Source organism: Callorhinus ursinus, unplaced genomic scaffold (assembly GCF_003265705.2).
Source record: "Callorhinus ursinus isolate GAN/ISIS: 27379988/994484 unplaced genomic scaffold, GSC_fseal_2.0 scaffold19, whole genome shotgun sequence".
Classification (NCBI taxonomy): Eukaryota; Metazoa; Chordata; class Mammalia; order Carnivora; family Otariidae; genus Callorhinus; species Callorhinus ursinus.
This window is the reverse complement of record NW_027397081.1, coordinates 20,430,329-20,450,367: the sequence shown is the minus strand read 5'-3', so window position 1 is coordinate 20,450,367 and position 20,039 is coordinate 20,430,329. Positions and strand designations below refer to the sequence as shown.

The following is a 20,039-nucleotide window of genomic DNA, read 5'->3' as shown; positions in this document are numbered from 1 at the left end:
AGATCAAGTCATAGGATAGACATTTTTGTCAAGGCAGAAGCTGGTGTGAAGAGAAAAAAACAGAAAAAGACAAAAGCAACAGAAGAGGAAGAACAAATTTGGATGTGTCCCTACACTGAGAATCTGATCCACTAGGATTCAGTTTGAGAGCACCAAGAAGCTAGAAAGCCAGTAGAGAGTAGTGTTCCAAGAAAAGTGGTTGGAAGGCAGGGATAGTCAAAGGGAGTTCTGACCAGTTAGTAATTTAGAAAAAGGCTGTTCTTGGCAGAGGTTGGGAACATTTACCTGAGAGATATTGTACCATTAAACTTATACTCCATGGGAAGAGAGGGTTAGGGGATCAGAGAAGTCTACCTTCTTTTTTGAGCTAGATGTAGTGCAATTATTCCTAGAATGAATTGGGATATGAATAGATTATTGAATGTCCTACCCTAATTTATGATAGCCCTTTGTGTTAATCTTTCCTTATCCTTGCCACTTCTTTTTATTAAAGTCATTGCATATTTATTTGTTACTTTACAAGAGTTTGCCAGATCCAAGAAGGCAAGGACCCTAGCTTTATGGATTTTCAGTAACTTTCATCAGGAGGAAGCTTAGTCTAGTGGTTACAAAATAGGGGCCTGGAGTCAGACAGACCTACGCATGTGGGCTCTGAAACAAATTGTCTGTGAGTGACTTATGTTTAAAATGAGTATTATTATTGTGAGGAATTAATAAGGATATATTTATATAGTGTTTTGGATCTTGGCAGCCAGAAGTCAGTAGAAGGGTTCTGTGTCAGGTACATTACTATGTATTCAAAAAATAGTAATGATGATAATTTTTTTCACAATGATTTTTCTTTTAATAGTACTGGATAGATATTTGTTAAAGTAATTGTCTTTATGAGCCAAATAAAGCAATATCAAGGGTATAAACAAACATTTCTTATTCCTTTGGGAAAGTAATCTCTGATGAAATGCTTTTCAGGGAGTCTCTGTCTTAATTATCAGGCCACTGAGATCTGTAATCCTAATAAAACTCCTTAGTCCCCTGTTACCCTCTGGTCAGGAGGTCTGTCTCTTTCCTTATAGCTAGAGGGGCTTTGGGGCAAATTAACAATTGGAAATCATGTTCTTCAGTGCAGAAAGGCCTGAAGGATAACCTAGAGGTTCTGATCCTTTGGACCAGACTGAGAGGAGAGAGTTCTTAGCTCCACCTATCATTTTCCATTCATTTTGGTCATTTTTGGGTACCAGGACAATGTGGTCAAGAAACAGTAGAGAATAGCTTTATAGATCTGAACTAAAGGAAGGTATGTTCCTAACCCTGGTGAGTCAGGTAACCTAGTGGTTATGAGTGCAAATCTAAGACACTGCCAAAGTTTACCTTCAGGCTGCACCTCAGTATTTTGGGGACTTGCGCTAGGTACCTAACTCCTTTGTTTCATGTGCAAAGTAGGGATAATAATATTGTGACATAGCTCTTAGTACATAGCCTCTCATAGGAACACCTTAAATAAGTGTTAGCTTTAAGAAATGATCATCAAACCACTTGATCTAGGGGAGACTGGAAAAATGTGGCCTCACCTTCTTGGTTGACAGCAGTGACCCAGTTGTGGGGGTTCTGAGAAGTCACAGTGTCTTCTCACAGGACCCTCTTCAGGGAAGAGGCTCAGGTGTCAGTGATGGAAGCACAGGCAGGAGAGAGAAGGACAGAAAATGGACTAATTTAAATATCTAAAAGACATCTATATGGATATGCATAAATTATTGCTTTCTCTCTGGAGGCAAAGTTTAGACTCTAACTGTTCTCTCTGGAAGTTAAAGTCACTTGGGGTGTAAGATAGATCCATTGCAAACAGTAAAAACCTTCCTACCATACTAACGTTCAAATCTCTCTCTGTGGATTCCATTCTCCAAAGTGGGGGATGGATACTGAGAGAGTGGTGGTGTTTCTTTCTAACTGGTTCTCTTTTCTTTTCCCCAGACTGCCCTTCCTCCACCCAACCCCAAGAGGAAAATGGCAGCTAAGAACTTTTCTGTGACAGAGTTTATCCTCGCAGGCTTAATAGGCCAGCCAGGACTCCAGATCCCTCTCTTCTCCCTGTTTCTAGGTTTCTACATCATCACTCTGCTGGGGAACCTGGGACTGATAACCCTGATTGGGTTGAATTCTCGCCTACACACCCCCATGTACTTTTTCCTCTTCAACCTCTCCTTGATAGATTTCTTTTTTTTTTTTTATTTTTAAGATTTTATCCTTGATAGATTTCTGTTACTCCACTACCATCACCCCCAAAATGCTGACGAGTTTTGTCTCAAAGAAGAACATCATCTTGCATGCAGAGTGTATGACTCAACTCTTTTTCTTCTGCTTCTTCGTCATTTCTGAGTCCTTCCTCCCATCAGCAATGGCATATGACTGCTATGTTGCCATCTGTAAACCACTGGTGTACACTGTCACCATGTCTCCTCAGGTCTGTTTATTCCTTTTGTTGGGTGTCTATGTGGTGGGATTTTCAGGGGCCATGGTCCACATGGGAAGCATAGCAAGTCTGACTTTCTGCGCTGGCAATTTTGTCAGTCATTTCATGTGTGACATCCTTCCTCTCCTTGAGCTCTCCCGCAACAGCACTTATGTGCACGAGCTGGTGGTCTTTGTCCATGTGGCCATTGACATTGGAATGCCCATTGTCACCATCTTCATCTCTTATGCTCTGATTCTCTCCAGCATTTTCCACATTCACTCCACTGAGGGCAGGTCCAAAGCTTTCAGTACGTGCAGCTCTCACATAATTGTGGTATCTCTTTTCTTTGGTTCTGGGGCTTTCATGTATCTCAAACCACCTTCCATTTTGCCCCTTAACCAAGGGAAAGTGTCCTCTCTGTTCTATACCATTGTGGTGCCCATGTTAAACCCACTGATCTATAGTTTGAGAAACAAGGATGTCAAAGTTACCTTGAGGAAAACCTTGGAAAGAAAAATATTTTTTTGAGAAAGTAGTATATGGAGAAAGAGATACAATGCTTTGTTAGTGTGTGTGTGTTTTCAGTGAGGGATCCAAGTTCCAGTTTTTTTCCTCTTCTGTACAGAAAGAGAATTTTAAGTCTTTATGTTTGGATGAATGCTTAATGCATACCTATTTTCTTTGTCCCTTGACCTACCTCGACTATTCCAAGACTGTCTTATGCATTTTTTCTATAATCACAAATCATTTAATCTTGTATAGGGCTTATAAACCATCTTATCTAACCTCCTCATTTAATAGACATTGGAAACTTAGAAATATTATGTATGTTTTCCAGGGCCTTACACCTAACTGGTTCCACAAGGGGGACTAGAATCCAGACCCTTGAGAATTCTAATCTACATTGTTTTCCTTTCTGCCACATTTACTTGATTTATTGCTGCTCTTGCAGATTTCATTTTGAAAGTATGATATTTTAGCATTTTACTATCTGATTCCGTTATAGTAATTTAATGTAACTTCTCAATAAGTAACTTTTTAAAAATAACTTTTTAATATTACGTATTTTTCTTTTTTAAAGTTTTTATTTTAATTCCAGTTAGTTAACATACAGTGTTATACTAGTTTCAGATGTACAATATAGTGAATCAACAGTTCCATACATCACCCTGTGTTCATCACAATAAGTGCACTCCTTAATCCCATCACCTATTTCACCCATCCCCCCACACGTCCTTCTGGTAACCATCAGTTTGTTTTCTACAGTTAAGAGTCTGTTTCTTGCTTTGTCTCTCTCTCTTGTTTTTTCCCCTTTGCTTGTTCATTTTGTTTCTTAAATTCCACATATGAGTGAAATCACATGGTATTTATGTTTCTCTGACTGACTTATCTTGCTTAGCATAATACTCTCTAGTTCCACCCATGTCATTGCAAATGGGAAGATTTCATTCTTTTTTGTGGCTGAATAGTATTCCACTGTGTGTATGTGTATATATGATATATATATCATATATACACATCTTCTTTATCTATTCATTAATCAGTAGACATCTGGGCTACTTCCACATCTTGGTTATTGTAAATAATGCTGCTATAAACATACATGGGGTACATGTATCGCTTTGAATTAGTGTTGTATTCTTTTGGTAAATTCCCAGTAGTGCAGTTGCTAGATCATAAGGTAGTTCTATTTTAACTTTTTGAGGAAACTCCATACTGTTTTCCAGAGTGGCTGCACCAGTTTGCATTCCCACCAACAGCGTAAGAGGGTTCTGCTTTCTTCACATCCTTGCTAACACCTGTTGTTCCTTGTGTTGTTGATTTTAACCATTCTGGCAGGTGTGAGGTGATATCTCATTGTAGTTTTGATTTGCATTTCCCTGATAATATGTGATGATGAGCATCCTTTCATGGGTCTGTTGGCCATCTGGATGTCTTCTTTGGAAAATATCTGTTCATGACTTCTGCCCATTTTTAAATTGGATTGTTTGTTTTCTGGGTGTTGAATTTGATAAGTTCTTTATATATTTTGGATACTAACCATTTACCAGATATGTCATTTGCAAATATCTTCTATTGTGTAGGTTGCCTCTTAGTTTTGCTGGTTATTTCTTTCACAGTGCAAAAGCCTTTTATTTTGAGGTGGTCCCAGTCGTTTATTTTTGCTTTTGTTTCCCTTGCCTTAGGAGACATATTTAGAAAGAAGTTGCTATGGCTGATGTCAAAGAAGTTACCGCCTGTGTTCTCTTCTAGGACTCTTTTTCTTTTCTTTTTTTTATTATGTTATGCTAATCACCATACATTACATCATTAGTTTTTGATGTAGTGTTCCATGATAAATTGTTTAACACCCAGTGCTCCATGCAGTACGTGCCCTCTTTAATACCCATCACCAAGCTAACTCCTCCCCCCTCCCTTCTAGAACCCTCAGTTTGTTTCTCAGAGTCCATAGTCTCTCATGGTTCATCTCCCCCTCCGATTTCCCCCCCTTCATTTTTCCCTTCCTGCTACCTTCTTTTTTTTTAAACATATAATGTATTATTTGTTTCAGAGGTACAGGTCTGTGATTCAACAGTCTTACACAATTCACAGCACTCACCATAGCATATACCCTCCCCAATGTCTATCACCCAGCCACCCCAGCCCTCCCAACCCCCACCACTCCAGCAACCCTCAGTTTGTTTGCTGAGATTAAGAATTCCTCCTATCAGTGAGGTCATGTGATACATGTCTTTCTCTGATTGACTTATTTCGCTCAGCATAATACCCTCCAGTTCCATCCACGTCGTTGCAAATCGCAACATTTCATTCCTTTTGATGGCGGCATAATATTCCATTGTATATATATATACCACTTCTTCTTTATCCATTCATCTGTTGATGGACATCTTGGCTCTTTCTACAGTTTGGCTATTGTGGACACTGCTGCTATAAACATCAGGGTGCATGTACCCCTTTGGATCACTACATTTGTATCTTTGGGGTAAATACACAATAATGTAATTGCTGGGTCGTATGGTAGCTCTATTTTCAACTTTTTGAGGAACCTCCATACTATTTTCCAGAGTCGCCGCACCAGCTTGCATTCCCACCAACAGTGTAGGAGCGTTCCCCTTTCTCTGCATCCCGGCCAACATCTGTCGTTTCCTGATTTGTTAATTTTAGCCATTCTGACGGGTGTGAGGTGGTATCTCATTGAGGTTTTGATTTGGATTTCCCTGATGTCGAGTGATGTTGAGCACTTTTTCATGTGTCTGTTGGCCATTTGGATGTCTTTGGAAAAATGTCTGTTCATGTCTTCTGCCCATTTCTTGATTGGATCATTTGTTCTTTGGGTGTTGAGTTTGATAAGTTCTTTATAGATTTTGGATACTAGCCCTTTATCTGATATGTCATTTGCAAATATCTTCTCCCATTCTGTTGGTTGTCTTTTGGTTTTGTTGACTGTTTCTTTCGCTGTGCAAAAGCCTTTTTATACTGATGAAGTCCCAATAGTTCATTTTTACCCTTGCTTCCCTTGCCTTTGGCGATGTTTCTAGGAAGAAGTTGCTGTGGCTGAGGTCAAAGAGGTTGTTGCCTGTGTTCTCCTTTAGGATTTCAATGGACTCCTGTCTCACATTGAGGCCTTTCATCCATTTTGAGTCTATTTTTGTGTGTGGTGTAAGAAAATGGTCCAGTTTCATTCTTCTGCATGTGGCTGTCCAATTTTCCCAACACCATTTGTTGAGGAGACTGTTTTCTCCATTGGACATTCTTTCCCGCTTTGTTGAAGATGAGTTGACCATAGAGTTGAGGGTCCATTTCTGGGCTCTCTATTCTGTTCCATTGATCCATGTATCTGTTTTTGTGCCAGTACCATACTGTCTTGATGAGGACAGCTTTGTCATAGAGCTTGAAGTCCGGAATTGTGATGACACCAGCTTTGCTTTTTCTTTTTCAACATTCCTCTGGCTATTCGGGGTCTTTTCTGGTTCCATACAAATTTTAGGATTATTTGCCCCATTTCTTTGAAAAAAGTTGATAGTATTTTGATAGGGATTGCATTGAATGTGTAGATTGCTCTAGGTAGCATTGACATCTTCACAATATTTGTTCTTACAATCCGTGAGCTTGGAACATTTTTCCATTTCTTTGTGTCTTCCTCAATTTCTTTCATGAGTATTTTATAGTTTTCTGAGTACAGATTGTTTGCCACTTTGGTTAGATTTATTCCTAGGGTCTATGGCCATACCACCCTGAACGCGCTCGATCTCGTCAGATTTATTCCTAGGTATCTTATGGTTTTGGGTGCAATTGTAAATGGGATCGACTCCTTAATTTCTCTCTCTTCTGTCTTGTTGTTGGTGTATAGGAATGCCACTGATTTCTGTGCACTGATTTTATATCCTGCCACTTTACTGAATTCCTGTATGAGTTCTAGCAGTTTTGGGGTGGAGTCTTTTGGGTTTTCCACATAAAGTATCATATCATCTGCAAACACTGAGAGTTTGACTCCCTCCTTGCCGATTTGGATGCCTTTGATTTCTCTTTGTCTGATTGCTGTGGCTAGGACTTCTAATACTATGTGAATAGCAGTGGTGATAGTGGACATCCCTGCCGTATTCCTGGCCTTAGGGGGAAAGCTCTCAGTTTTTCCCCATTGAGAATGATATTCGCTGTGGGTTTTTCATAGATGGCTTTTATGATATTGAGGTATGTACCCTCTATCCCTATACTCTGAAGAGTTTTGATCAAGAAGGATGCTGTACTCTGTCAAATGCTTTTTCTGCATCTATTGAGAGGACCATATGGTTCTTGTTCTTTCTTTTATTAATGTATTGTATCACATTGATTGATTTGTGGATGTTGAACCAACCTTGCAGCCCAGGGATAAATCCCACTTGGTCGTGGTGAATAATCCTTTTAATGTACTGTTGGATCCTAATGGCTAGTATTTTGGTGAGAATTTTTGCATCCATGTTCATCAAGGATGTTGGTCCGTAATTCTCCTTTTTGATGAGGTCTTTGTCTGGTTTGGGGATCAAGGTAATGGTGGCTTCATAAAACGAGTTTGGAAGTTTTCCTTCCATTTCTATTTTTTTGGAACAGTTTCAGAAGAATAGGTATTAATACTTTTTGAAATATTTGGTATAATTCCCCTGGGAAGCCATCTGGTCCTGGGCTTTTGTTTGTTGGGAGATTTTTGATTACTGCTTCTGCTGTTCTCATTGATTGGTAAACTTGGTCTTGGCTGGCTGTTCTTGCTGATCTTCTGGGGGAGGGGCCTGTTGCCATGGTTCCCAAATGTCGTTTCTGGAGGTGGAATTGCCCCACCATTGCGGGTTGGGCTAAGTAATCTGCTTGGGTGTGCTCTCAGGAGCTTTTGTTCCCTGCAAGCTTTCCGTACAGCTTTGGAGGATGAGAGTGAAAATGGTGGCCTCCCAATCTCTGCCCCAGAGGAGCCGAGAACTCAGGGCCCCATTCCTCAGTGCGCCCCAGAGAAAAGCAGTCAATCACTCCCGTCTCCCTGGTCTCTGGCTGCACTCTGTGCTCACCCGGCCTGTGACTGAGCATTTCTATCTCTGGCACCAGACCCCGTGTGGAGTCTCCAAACTGAGCAGATCCCTGTGGGGCACTCCCGCGCCGCTCCTCCCGGGGGAGGAAGGGGAGTCTCCCCGGATCTGCTGCTTGTTGGGTCCCTGCTGGAGGAGCAGTGGCCCGAATGGGCCGCGGATCACAGTTTATGGCAACCCCGAGCTGAGAGCCCGCGCCTCGGCTCCATCTCTGCAGCCGGCTTCCCTGCTCCGATACCTGGGAGCTCTGCCGCACTCAGGCACCCCCGGTCTTTCTGTGACCCCGAGGGTCCTGAGACCACACTGTCCCCCGAGGGTTCCACCCCCCGCTTAGCCACCGGAGTGACGTCCCTCAGCGGAACCGACTTCTAAAAGGTCCGATTTTGTGCTCCACGGCTCTATCACTTGCCAGAAGTGGCCGAGGGAGGCCCCCTCCCCCGCCGTCTATCCTCCCGAATATCGCCTCGGATTCACTTCTCCCCATGTCCTACCTTCTAGTAAGTGGTCGCTTCTCTGTTCAGAGTTGTTGCTACTCTCTTCTTCAATCTCCTGTTGAGTTCGTAGGTGTTCAGAATGGTTTGATCTCTATTCAGCTGAATTCCTGAGACCAGATGAAATCCAGGTCTCCTACTCCTCCGCCATCTTGCTCCGCCCCCAAACCTATTTTGTTTTTTATCATGAATGGATGTTGAACTTTGTCAAATGCTTTTTCTGCACCTACTGAAATGATCATATTGTTATTATCCTTTCTCTTATCGTTTGTCTCTTGTTACATCTTATCCTTTGTCACATTGAATGCAGTCCCTATCAAAATTCCAACAGCATTTTTCACGTTGGTGTGGTGTATCACATTGATTGATTTGTGAATGTTGAACCATGCTTCCAACCCAGGAATAAATCCCACTTGATTGTGGTGAATGATTTTTTAAAAATGTATCATTGAATTCAGTTTGCTAGTATTTTATTGAGAGTTTTTGCATCTATGTTCATCAGGGATATTGGCTTGTAGTTGTCCTTTTTAGTGATGTCTTTATTTGGTTTTGGTGTCAAGGTAATGCTGGCCTCACAGAATCAGGAATTTGGAAGTCTCCTTTACTCTTCTATTTTCTGGGATAGTTTGAGAAGAATCAATATTAACTCTTCTTTAAATGTTTGGTAGAATTCTCCTGTGAAGACATTTGGTCTTTGATTTGTTTGTTGGAAGTTTTTGATTACTGATTCAATTTCCTTGCTGGTTATTGGTCTGTTCAAATTTTCTATTTCCTCCTGTTTCAGTTTTGGTAGTTTATATGTTTCTAGAAATTTATCCATTTTTTTTCTAGGTTGTCCAATTTGTTGGCATGTAATTTTTCATAATAGCCTTTTATGATTGTTTGTACTTATGTGGTGTTGGTTGTTATTTCTCCTCTCTCATTTGTGATTTTATTTATTTGAATCCTTTCTCTTCTTATTTATTTTTTTTGATAAGTCTGGTTAGAGGTTTATCAGTTTTGTTGATCTTTTTCAAAGAACCAGCTCCTGGTTTCATTGATCTGTTCTGTTGTTTTTTAGTTTCTATGTCATTTATTTCTGCTCTCCTCTTTATTATTTCCTTCCTTCTGCTGGTTTCAGGTTTTGTTTTCTTTTTCTAGCTTCTTTAGGTGCAAGGTTAGGTTGTTTATTTGAGCTTTTTCTTGCTTCTTGAGGTAGACCTGTATTGCTATAAATTTCTCTCTTAGTGCTTTTGCTTCTTCCCAGAGGTTTTGGACCATTGCATTCTCATTTTCATTTGTTTCTATTACTTTTTAATTTCTTCTTAGATTTACTGGTTGAACCATTCACTGCTTAGTAGCATGTTCTTTAACCTCTATGTGTTTGTGGTCTCTCCAGATTTTTTTCTTGTGGTTGACTTCTAGTTTCACAGCATTGTGGTCAGAAAAGGTGTATGGTTTGATTTCAGTCTTCTTGAATTTGTTGAGGTTTGTTTTGTGGGCTAATACGTGATCTGTTCTGGAGAATGTCCCATGTGCACTTGAAGAGAATGTGTATTTTGTTATTTTAGGATGGAATGTTCTGAATATATCTGTTAAATCCATCTAGTCCAATGTGTCATTCAAAACCATTACTTCCTTGTTGATGTTCTGTTTAGTTGATCTGTCCATTGATGTAAGTGGGGTGTTAAAGTCCCTTACTATTATTGTATTATTATCAATTGTTTCCTTTATGTTTGTTATTAATGGTTTTATGTATTAGGTACTCCTATGTTGGGTGCATAAATATTTATAATTGTTATATCTTATTGTTGGATTGTTTCCTTTATTATTATATAGTGTCCTTCTTTGTCTCTTGCTACATCTTTGTTTTAAAGTCCATTTTGTCCAATATAAGTATTGCTACTCTAGCTTTCTTTTGACATGCATTTGCATGTCTCCATCCTCTCACTTTCAATCTGCAGGTGTCTATAAACCTAAATGGGTCTTTTGTAGACAGCATATAGATGGGTCTCATTTTTTTTATTCATTCTGCTACCTTATGTCCTTTGGGGCGTTTAGTCCCTTTACATTCAAAGTAATTATTGATAGGTATGTATTTATTGCCATTTTATTGCTTGTTTTGTGGTTGTTTCTGAAGGTTTTCTTTCATGCTTTCTTGTCTTTAATATTACATTTTTTTATAAGGGCATAGGAAGTGAAAAATTTACTGAAGCTGGTCTTGGCCAAATGACAAGAGAAGTGTGTTAAGACTGTTGTGTATGAGTGGCAAGCATGTAGGTCCCAGAAAGCAGGTAAAGCATGGTAATTCCTGAGGTCATGTGTGTAACCCTAGGGACCCAGGCTAGTGACTGGTTCTGTAGGTTTAAGGGTTATAAAGATGCAGGTGGAAAGTTTTATATAAGACTAAGCATCAGAATTCAGAGCTTTTTTAAAAAAAGGGTTAGCTTGGGTGTTTTAGCAATGATGGAGAAATCTGTGGCTTAGGATAATCAACTAAGGGTCTGTAAGTTCTAAATGAAGAATAGATCATTTGGGGGATCTAGGTAGTTATGAAGGCAGTCAGTACCAAGCTTAGAAGAGGCAATTTCCATAGAATTTTTAAGGCACTACAGATTGCACTGATTTTTTCATAAAGGTTTATGTGGGAAAGTGATAATTTACCTCACGACTGGTTTATAAATCCACAACACTTGGTAAAGAGAGGTATGGAATATGTCAGAAACTTTGATCTCAATGACTTCTTAGTAATAAAGCTAGGCTCCTTGGAAAAGTACTAACATTTTAAGTGTTAGGGAGACACTTTGTCTTATGAGCTTTTCTTCTGGAAGGTTATCTTCTTTTGGGAAAAAGGTAGGTTTGGATGAGTAGTTCTGTTTGCTTTGTTTGTTAGTTTAGTTTTGTTTACTGGTTCACAGATCAAAGGGGATGAAGTTACAAAATTGAGAGTGTTGGGGGAAGATTTTGCTTTAGTCAGTGTGGAACAGGCAAAGAGAACAGAGTTCAGGAGACCTGAGGGATGTGTGTCAGGTGGGTGAGGTGAATAGGCCACATTCCATGGGTAACAGAGGAAACAGCAATTTGTGTGACAATGAGCAAATTACTTAATGTCTTTAAATATTATTTCTCTATTTTTAAAAGTGAGACAGTGATCTTGACTTTGTTGGGATTTTGATAGGACTGAATGCCAGGCACTTAAATCCAAGTTCCTTCCCTGATGGAAATCCTTCATCTAGTTATCAGCACCTCCTCTAGTTTTTGCATGACCTGAGTAAGTCACCTGGTCATGAGAAAGATAGACTTTGCTCTAACTTTCCTTTAAAAAGTATATTAAGTATTCTTAAAATATATTTTGACTAAACAATACTTGCACATGGTAAAAAATTAAACAATATAAGTAGAGGTTCTGCAGTGAAAATAGTCTTCCACCTTTCTAGTCATTCTATGCCTGAATTCTCCCCCTTGGAAGCAACAATAATTGCTAATTCCTTATGAATCCTCCCATGTTCAAACATATAAATCTTTATATATATAAATATATATAGTTCTCCTTCTTTTAAAGTAGTATAAAGGGTTTTTAAGAATTATTTTTTTCAGTAGAGACAGCTTAGAAGAGAATGGGGCAGAGAATATTCCAGGGGTTTAAAGAAGGGGAGCCAATCACAAAGAGGCATGGGAAAGGATATAGCTGAAAAGAGGGAGAGCAGAGGTATCCCTGGCCATGGATGAGACACTATAGGTCAAAGCCCTATAGCCACAGAGTGACACTTTGTCCCCTGATCTTGTTCTTATTCCATTATTGCATCACCTCCATCTCTGGTTGATGCTGTGGTGAGGTCAGAACCTTGATAGCTTAATATGTCAGGATGAGTCGTTTCAAGAATCAGAAAAAGAAAAACCATGTGCCTCATTCGTTAAAACAGATAAACATGTTTAGAACTGTGTTTGAGAGTTTTTATCATGAAAGGATATAGTATTTTGTCATGTTTTTCTGCGTCTATAGAGATGATATGATTTTTATTTTTCATTCTATTAATGTGGTGTTATCACATTTATTGATTTGTGTATGTTAAACCATCCTTCTACCCCAGTGATAAAACCTTTGTCATCATAGTGTACAATTCTTTTAATGTACTGTTGAATTCAGTTTGCTAGAATTTTGTTGGTTATTTTTGCATCTGCATGCATCAGGGATATTGTCCTGTAGTTCTCCTTTTTTTTTTTATCATGTTATGTTAATCACCATACTTTACATCATTAGTTTTTGATGTAGTGTTCCATGATTCATTGTTTGCATATAACACCCAGTGCTCCATGCAGAACGTGCCCTCTTTAATACCCATCACCAGGCTAACCCATCCCCCCCACCCCTTCCCTTCTAGAACCCTCAGTTTGTTTTTCAGAGTCCATAGTCTCTCATGGTTCTATACTTCTCCTTTTTAGTAGTGTCCTTATTGGATTTCGTACCGGGGTTATGCAGGCCTCATAAATGAGTGAAAGTGTTCCCTCCTCTTCAGTTTTTAAAAGAGTTTGAGGAAGTTTGGCATTAATTTTTTTTTTAAATGTTTGGGAAAACCCACCAGGGGAACCGTCTGGTCCTGGGCTTTTTCTTTGTTGGAAGATTTATGATTAGTGATACAATCTCCATACTTGTTATTGATCTGTTTAGATTTTCTATTTCTTCATGATTCAGTTTTGGTGGGTTGTTTGTTTCTAGGAATCTATCAATTTCTTCTAGGTTAGCCAATATGTTGGTGTATAATTTTTCATAGTAGTTTTCTATGATCTTTTGTATTTCTGTGGTATCGGTTGTAATGTTTCTTTTTTTTCACTTCTGATTTTAAGACTGCTCTTTTTTCTTAGTCTAGGTAAATTTTTGTCAATTTTGTTTACCTTTTCAAAAACCAGGTCTTAGTTTTGTTAATCTTTATTATTGTTTTTCTGGTTTCCACTTTATTTCTGCTTTGATCTTTATTATTTCTTTCCTTCTGCTAACGTTGGACTTACATGTTCTTTTTCTAGTTCCTTGTGGTGTGAAGTTAGGTTGTTTAGTCGACTATTTGTCAACTTTCTTTTTCCTTAGTATAGGTGTTTATTGCCATAAACTTCCTTCTTAGAACTGCTTTTGCTGAAGTCCATAGTTTGGTATGTTGTGTTTCCATTTCATCTGCTTCAGAATATTTTTGGTTTCTTCTTTGACCCATTGGTTGTTCAGGAATGTGTTGTTTAATTTCCAGGTATTTGTGAATTTTCCAGAGTTCCTCTTGTTATTGACTGTTTCATACCATGTGGTTGGAAAAGATACTTGGTATGAGTTTAGTATTTTAAATTTTCTAAGATGTGTTTATAACCTATGATATGATTTATCTTAGAGAATGTTGTGTATGCATTTGAGAAGAACATACATTCTGCTGCTGTTAGATGGTATGTTCTGTATAAGTCTGCTGGGTCCATTTGGTCTAAAGTGTAGTTCAAGTTTAACATTTCCTTATTGAGTTTCTGCATGAATAATCTATCCATTGTTGAAAGTGGGGTATAAAATCTATGTTTAAAAAAAGTTTTTATTTAAATTCCAGTTAGTTAACAAACAATGTAATATTAGTTTCAGAATTAAAATTAATTCATACAATATAGTATGATTCAACACTTCTGTACATCACCCAGTGCTCATCACAACAAGTGCACTCCTTAATCCCCATCATCTATTTAACCCATCCCCCCCTCCACCTTCCCTCTGGTAACCATCAGTTTGTTCTCTATAGTTAAGAGTCTGTTTTTTGGTTTGCCTCTCTCTCTCTCTCTTTTTCTGGTACTCTTTTTGTATTAAGATATATTACTCCTTTCAGATCCTTTAGTATTTGATTAATATGTTTAGTGCATATACTTTGTGATTTTTATATTCTCTTGATGAATTGACTCCTTCTCATTATATAATGACCTTCGTTGTCTCTTGTGAACATTTTTAACTTAAAGTCTATTTTGTTGGATATAATTATAGCTACCCATGCTCTCTTTCGATTTCCATTTGCATGGAACATCCTTTTACATCCCTTTACTTTGAGCCAATGTGTTTTTAGCTGAAGTTTTTTGTAGGCAGTATATAGTTGGGTCTTTTTTTTTTTTTAAGATTTTATTTATTTTTTTGAGAGAGAGCAGATGAGCAGGGGGCAGGGGCAGAGGGAGAGGGAGAAGCAGACTCTGCTTGATCCCAGGACCCTAAGATCATGGCCTGAATTGAAGGCAGACACTTAACTGACTGAGTCACCCAGGAGCCCCGGGTCTTGTTTCTTTTTTTAATCCATCAAGCCACTCTATACCTTTTGATTGGAGAATTTAATTCATTTAAATTAAGAGTAATTATTGATAGGTGAGGACTTACTAATGCTAGGTTATTAACTGTTTTCTGGCTATTTTGTAGTTCCCTTGTATCTTTTTTCCTTTCTTGTTACCTTCCTTTATGAATAATTTTCCAAAGTGGTATGCTTTGATCCACTACTCTTAATCTTCTGTGTATCTACTGTAGGTTTTGGCTTTGTGGTTACCAGGAGATTTACATAAAACAACTTATAACAGTCTATTTTACACTGATAGCAATGTAACATTAATTGCATACAAAAACTCTACCCTTTTCTTCTTCTTCTTTTATGTTTTTGATGTCATAATTAACCTTGTTTTATATTGTGTATCCATTAACAAGTTATTGTAGATATATTTTAATGCTTTTTGTCCTTTATACTAGAACTAAGTGGTTAAGATACCACCATATTATATGCTTACCTTTATAAATACCTAGTATATTTTCATACTAAATACCTCATATATTAATTTATGTCCTTTTGGGGCACCTGGGTGACTCAGTGGGTTAAGCGTCTGCCTTCAGCTTGGGTCATGATGCCGGGGTCTTGGGATTGAGCCCTGTGTCGGGCTCCCTGCTCAGTGGGAGGCTGCTTCTCCCTTTGCTTGCTGCTCCCCTTGCTTGTACTCTCTCTCTCAAATAAATAAATAAAATCTTAAAAAAAATTTATGTCCCTTCATTAGCATGAAGAATTTCTTTTAACATTTCTTAAAGGCAGGTCTAGTGGTGATTAACTCCCTTAACCCCTAAGTGTGGCTTCAAATGCAAACCAACTAATCCAAGACCCATATTCCTGTATCTGCCTTTATCAAGTTGTAAAGTCTGGGATACTAATCATATACTGTAATCATCCCAGATCTCCTATGCCCCAGAATCAGCTGAAATTGTTTAAACTAGCCAATCCTAACCCTGCTTACTCTTCCTTGCCCATTCTTTCTTATAGAAAACAGAAAGTGTCTTGTCCAATTTCTGCCTCTCTTTCTGTCTTATGACCAATCCTAGTGCTTTCCTGTGTGGCCCCTAGAGTATATGGCATGCTCCTTTCTCTTAGGAACTGTGAATATGAAACACCGTCTTTTAAAAAAAAGACATTATTCTTCTTTAGAGCAGTTTTAAGCTCACAGCCAATTGTACTGTACTACTGTACAGAGAATTCCCATGTATCTCCTGCCTTCCCACATGCACAGCCTCCCCCATTATCAACATCTCCCATCACAGTTGTACATTTCATATAATTGTTGAACATACACTTATACATTATTATCACCCAAAATCCATAGTTTACATTAGGGTTCACTTGGTGTTGTTATTTTATGGGTTTGGATGAACTGGAGGTTTGCTTGCAAGCCTCACATGTATCTGTTATATGTATAACCATTATAGTGCCACACAGAGTAGTTTCTCTGCCCTAATAATCCTCTGTGTTTCAGTTGTCCATCCCTTCTTCCCCCAGAGGCCCTGACAAACATTAAACTCTCTACTGTCTCCATAGTTTTGCCTTTTCCAGATTGTCACAGAGTGGGCTTCTTGCACTTCTTAATATGCATTTAGGTTTCTTCTATGTCTTTTCATGACTTGATAGCTTATTTCTTTTTAGCTCTGAATAATATTCCATTGTCTGGATATACCCCGGCTTATTTACCCATTCACAAACTGAAGGACATCTTAGTTGCTTCCAAGTTTTGGCAATTATGAATATAGCTACTATAAACATCCACGTATAGGTTTTTCAACTCCTTTGGGTAAGTATCAAGGAGTACAATTACTGGGTTGTATGAGAACAGAAGGTTTAGTTTTGTAAGAAACTGCCAAATTGTCTTCCAAAGTGGCTGTACCATTTTCCATTATCATTAGCAATGAGTAAGAGTTCCTTTTGCTCTACATCTACGCCAGCATATGGTGTTGTCAGTATTCTTGGTCTTGGTCATTCTAATAGGTGTGTAGTAGTATCTTATTGTTTTAATTTGCATTTCCCTGATGAAAATGATGTGGGGCATCTTTTCATATGCTTATTTGCCATCTGTATATCTTCTTTGGTGAGGTATCTGTTAAAGTCTTTAGCCCATTTTTAAATAAGGTAGTTCATTTTCTCATTGTTTAGTTTTAAGAGTTTGTGTTTGGATAACAGTCCTTTATCAGATTTGTCTTTTGCAAATATTTGCTTGCAAATTATCTTTTCAATGTCAGTCATCTCCTCATCTCTTGGCAAAAGTTTTATAATATTATATTATAATATTATAATTTATTATTTTATAAAAAAACCTATATTTAAAACACCGTCCTTTACCCTTACTGTCCAAGATCACATTTGGACTTGTCTACCTCTCAAAGTTTAGACTGAGAAAGAAAAGCCAGGTCCTCTTTTTTCCAACTGTGACCTCTTCTTACAGGTTGCTTTTCAGAATCCATTTATTCCTTTGGTAATTGGCACTGGCAACTCTTTCACTCTCAGAAGAACCCAGTGGGGCACTTTGTTGCTTTTGCAGTAAATGAAAGCATCAGAGATTGGATTAAAATCAACCTGATAACAAAACCTATATAGTTTTCACTGTATGATGCTGCTATAAGATTTGTATATCTCTGAGAATCAAGTTTTCATTTAACCTGGAGTTCACCTAGATTTGTGACCACAAATTTCTAGTCATTGTTATAAACATTAGAGAACATGATTTTTTGAGTCAGTCTAAATATGTGTTTGCATCTCTTTTCTGCCTATTACTAACCATGCAGATTTGATCTAAGTATTTTCATCTTTTTTAACTTCTGTGTATTTATTTGTACAATGCAAATAATACTTCCCTAATATGGTTGTTATAAATATGAATTGCATAATATATTGCAATATTGTAGCATAGAGCAAGGCATTTTTCATTTTCCCCTCTGATTATATTATATATATATATATATCATGTACCATGATACTATTTTTTGGGTTTACCTGTAAGAAGTACAAAAAAGGACCCATTTCATGAGTTTCCCAATACCTCAAGGCTGAAGTAGGGAATATTATTAACAATTGAGGTAGCTGAGGCTCAGAGATATTAAGTAGCTTTCAATTTACAGTAAATATGGCAGAAAATTTTACTTATATGTTCACTGATTCTGCTCATCATTCTGTTTAGATATTGAGGTTTTGCAATTCTTCTTCCCCTAATCTACCTGTCAGAAAAAACTAAGTTGACTTTTAGAGAGTTTGAGCCAGAGAGATCTCCAGTGAGGTCAACAAGCCCTTCAGAACAGGGTGGGCATGGCTCTGTACTGAAAAGAGGAGGATTAAGTTTATGACTCTGTACTCAATGGTGAGATCTACAGATTCTTTCAACTGCTGGATTCTAAGAATGTTTGCAGCCAGCCTGATTATGGGTATCCTCCTTGACACCCTGAGATTAGAAGATTGTTGGGCTTTTCTCTGATGAAATGAACCTACCTAAGAAAACAGAACTACAAATATTGTTGTATGGTTGGCCCCAAATAAAGTGGCCCACACAGATTACCCTTTCCCTAAAACAAAGTCCACTAGTTGACAAGTCCGGTGCAATTACAATGATTGCTCAGTCAACTTGTTACTCTCTCTTAAACACATCAGGACAGCTAAGGATCACTAGCCATCAGAGGAATGATTGTACATAAAAAAACAGAGAGAAAAAATAATTGGGAAATAGAATGTAATGTGATAGCTGCCCTCTCACTTTGCTCAGGGAAGTAGCCTATGTCTGTGCTAATGTGAGAAGCTAGAGAGGTGCCATGTTTATCAGTCATATTCATGGTGATTGTAACGGGCAAGGAGTTCCTACAAGAGCTGTCCATGTAGGCAGCCTTCTGGGCATGGATTTTGGAGAAACAGATGCTGGGACAGGAATATAGTGTTGAGGCAGTCCTGAATTAGAAAAGAGGAGTAGGAGGAGCTTGAGGAGTAATCATCTTAGAGTAGAGACTCTAAGAAGCCATTTCTTTATCTTTTTATCTACTTTTCCTATTTTCTTCATCTGTCCTCCTCCCAGGAATCTGCTTTCGTGATTGGAAACTGCTGGGCCACAACTGTAAAGAACATGACCGGAGCTAGCACTTTGCTGCTTGTCATAAGTCAGCCAAATGTTCCAACTCTGTTTCCTGGTCTAAAAGCTCCTTCCTCTCTAAGGTTCCCCTGGACTTCCAGGCAGATCAGTAGTGGGCTGTCTCTGCTGCACTTGCATTTTGGCATCAGTGTGTAATTTGATGACTCTTTTCTAAGACAGCTGACATTTTTAGAAGGTTTTCTGCCTGAATTTCTGAAGCAGAGTTGGGGCAGAGGAATGATGCTGCAGGAAGGGAGTGGGGAGCCTCTGACTTTCCATCGTCATCTTCCAGAAAGAGACAGAGGAGAAGCAACACTTCTCTCCATCTCTGGTTGAAGAAAGAGGTAGTGGGTAGATTAAGAACCCTCCTGGGGAAGTCTAGTAAGCAAACAGAACAAACAGGGAGGAGAATAAAAAAACCTTAATTTCCACATGACCCATGTTCTCTTTAATTTGGGTTGTGTGTTTTCTAAGTTACAATCTAAAATATCTATCTATAAATGTAAAAAATCTATATCAATATCTATCATCTACCCATCAATCATCTATCATCTATCTATCTATCTATCTATCATCTATCTATCTATCTATCTATCTATCTATCTATCTATCTATCATCTATCTATCTATCATCTATCTAGCCTTATTTATATTGGTTTGGCTTGGGTTTCTTGAGAGAAACAAAGGGAAATGGAGAGGGAATAGAAATGCCTATTATCCTGCATCTATTTACATGACAGGCATTGTTATATGCACATCACCTAGGTGATACAATCAGTATCTCTGGATGTGGGAGTAAAGAGGCAATGAAAAGAAAAATAGACAAATGGGACTACATCAAACTTGCAAATTTTTATGACTCAAAGGACACAATTAATAGAGCCAAAAAACCAAACTATAGAATAGGAGAATATATTTGTAAATTATATAACTGATAAGCAGGTAATATCCAGAATATATAAAGAACTCTTATAATTCAACAACAACAAAAACAACCTGATTAAAAAGTAAGCAGAAGACTTTGCTCTGGACTGAATGTTTGTGTGCCTCCCAAATTCATGTGTTGAAACCTAATCCAGTGTGACTGTATGTGGAGGTAGGACCTTTGGGAAGTGATTAGATCCTGAGGGCAGAACTCTCATAAATGGGATTACTGCT

The 20,039-nt window shown here is 38.2% G+C and overlaps 1 protein-coding gene across 1 annotated transcript; it reads left to right on the top strand.

The window, feature by feature from the left end:
• The first annotated feature begins 2,001 nt into the window (after positions 1-2,001).
• Positions 2,002-2,977, top strand: LOC112840545 (olfactory receptor 8B12-like). The gene is made up of 2 exons (XM_073904059.1): positions 2,002-2,213; positions 2,257-2,977. Exons 1-2 carry the CDS (start codon positions 2,002-2,004, stop codon positions 2,975-2,977), a joined length of 933 nt encoding a protein of 310 aa, XP_073760160.1.
• The last annotated feature ends 17,062 nt before the right edge of the window (positions 2,978-20,039 follow it).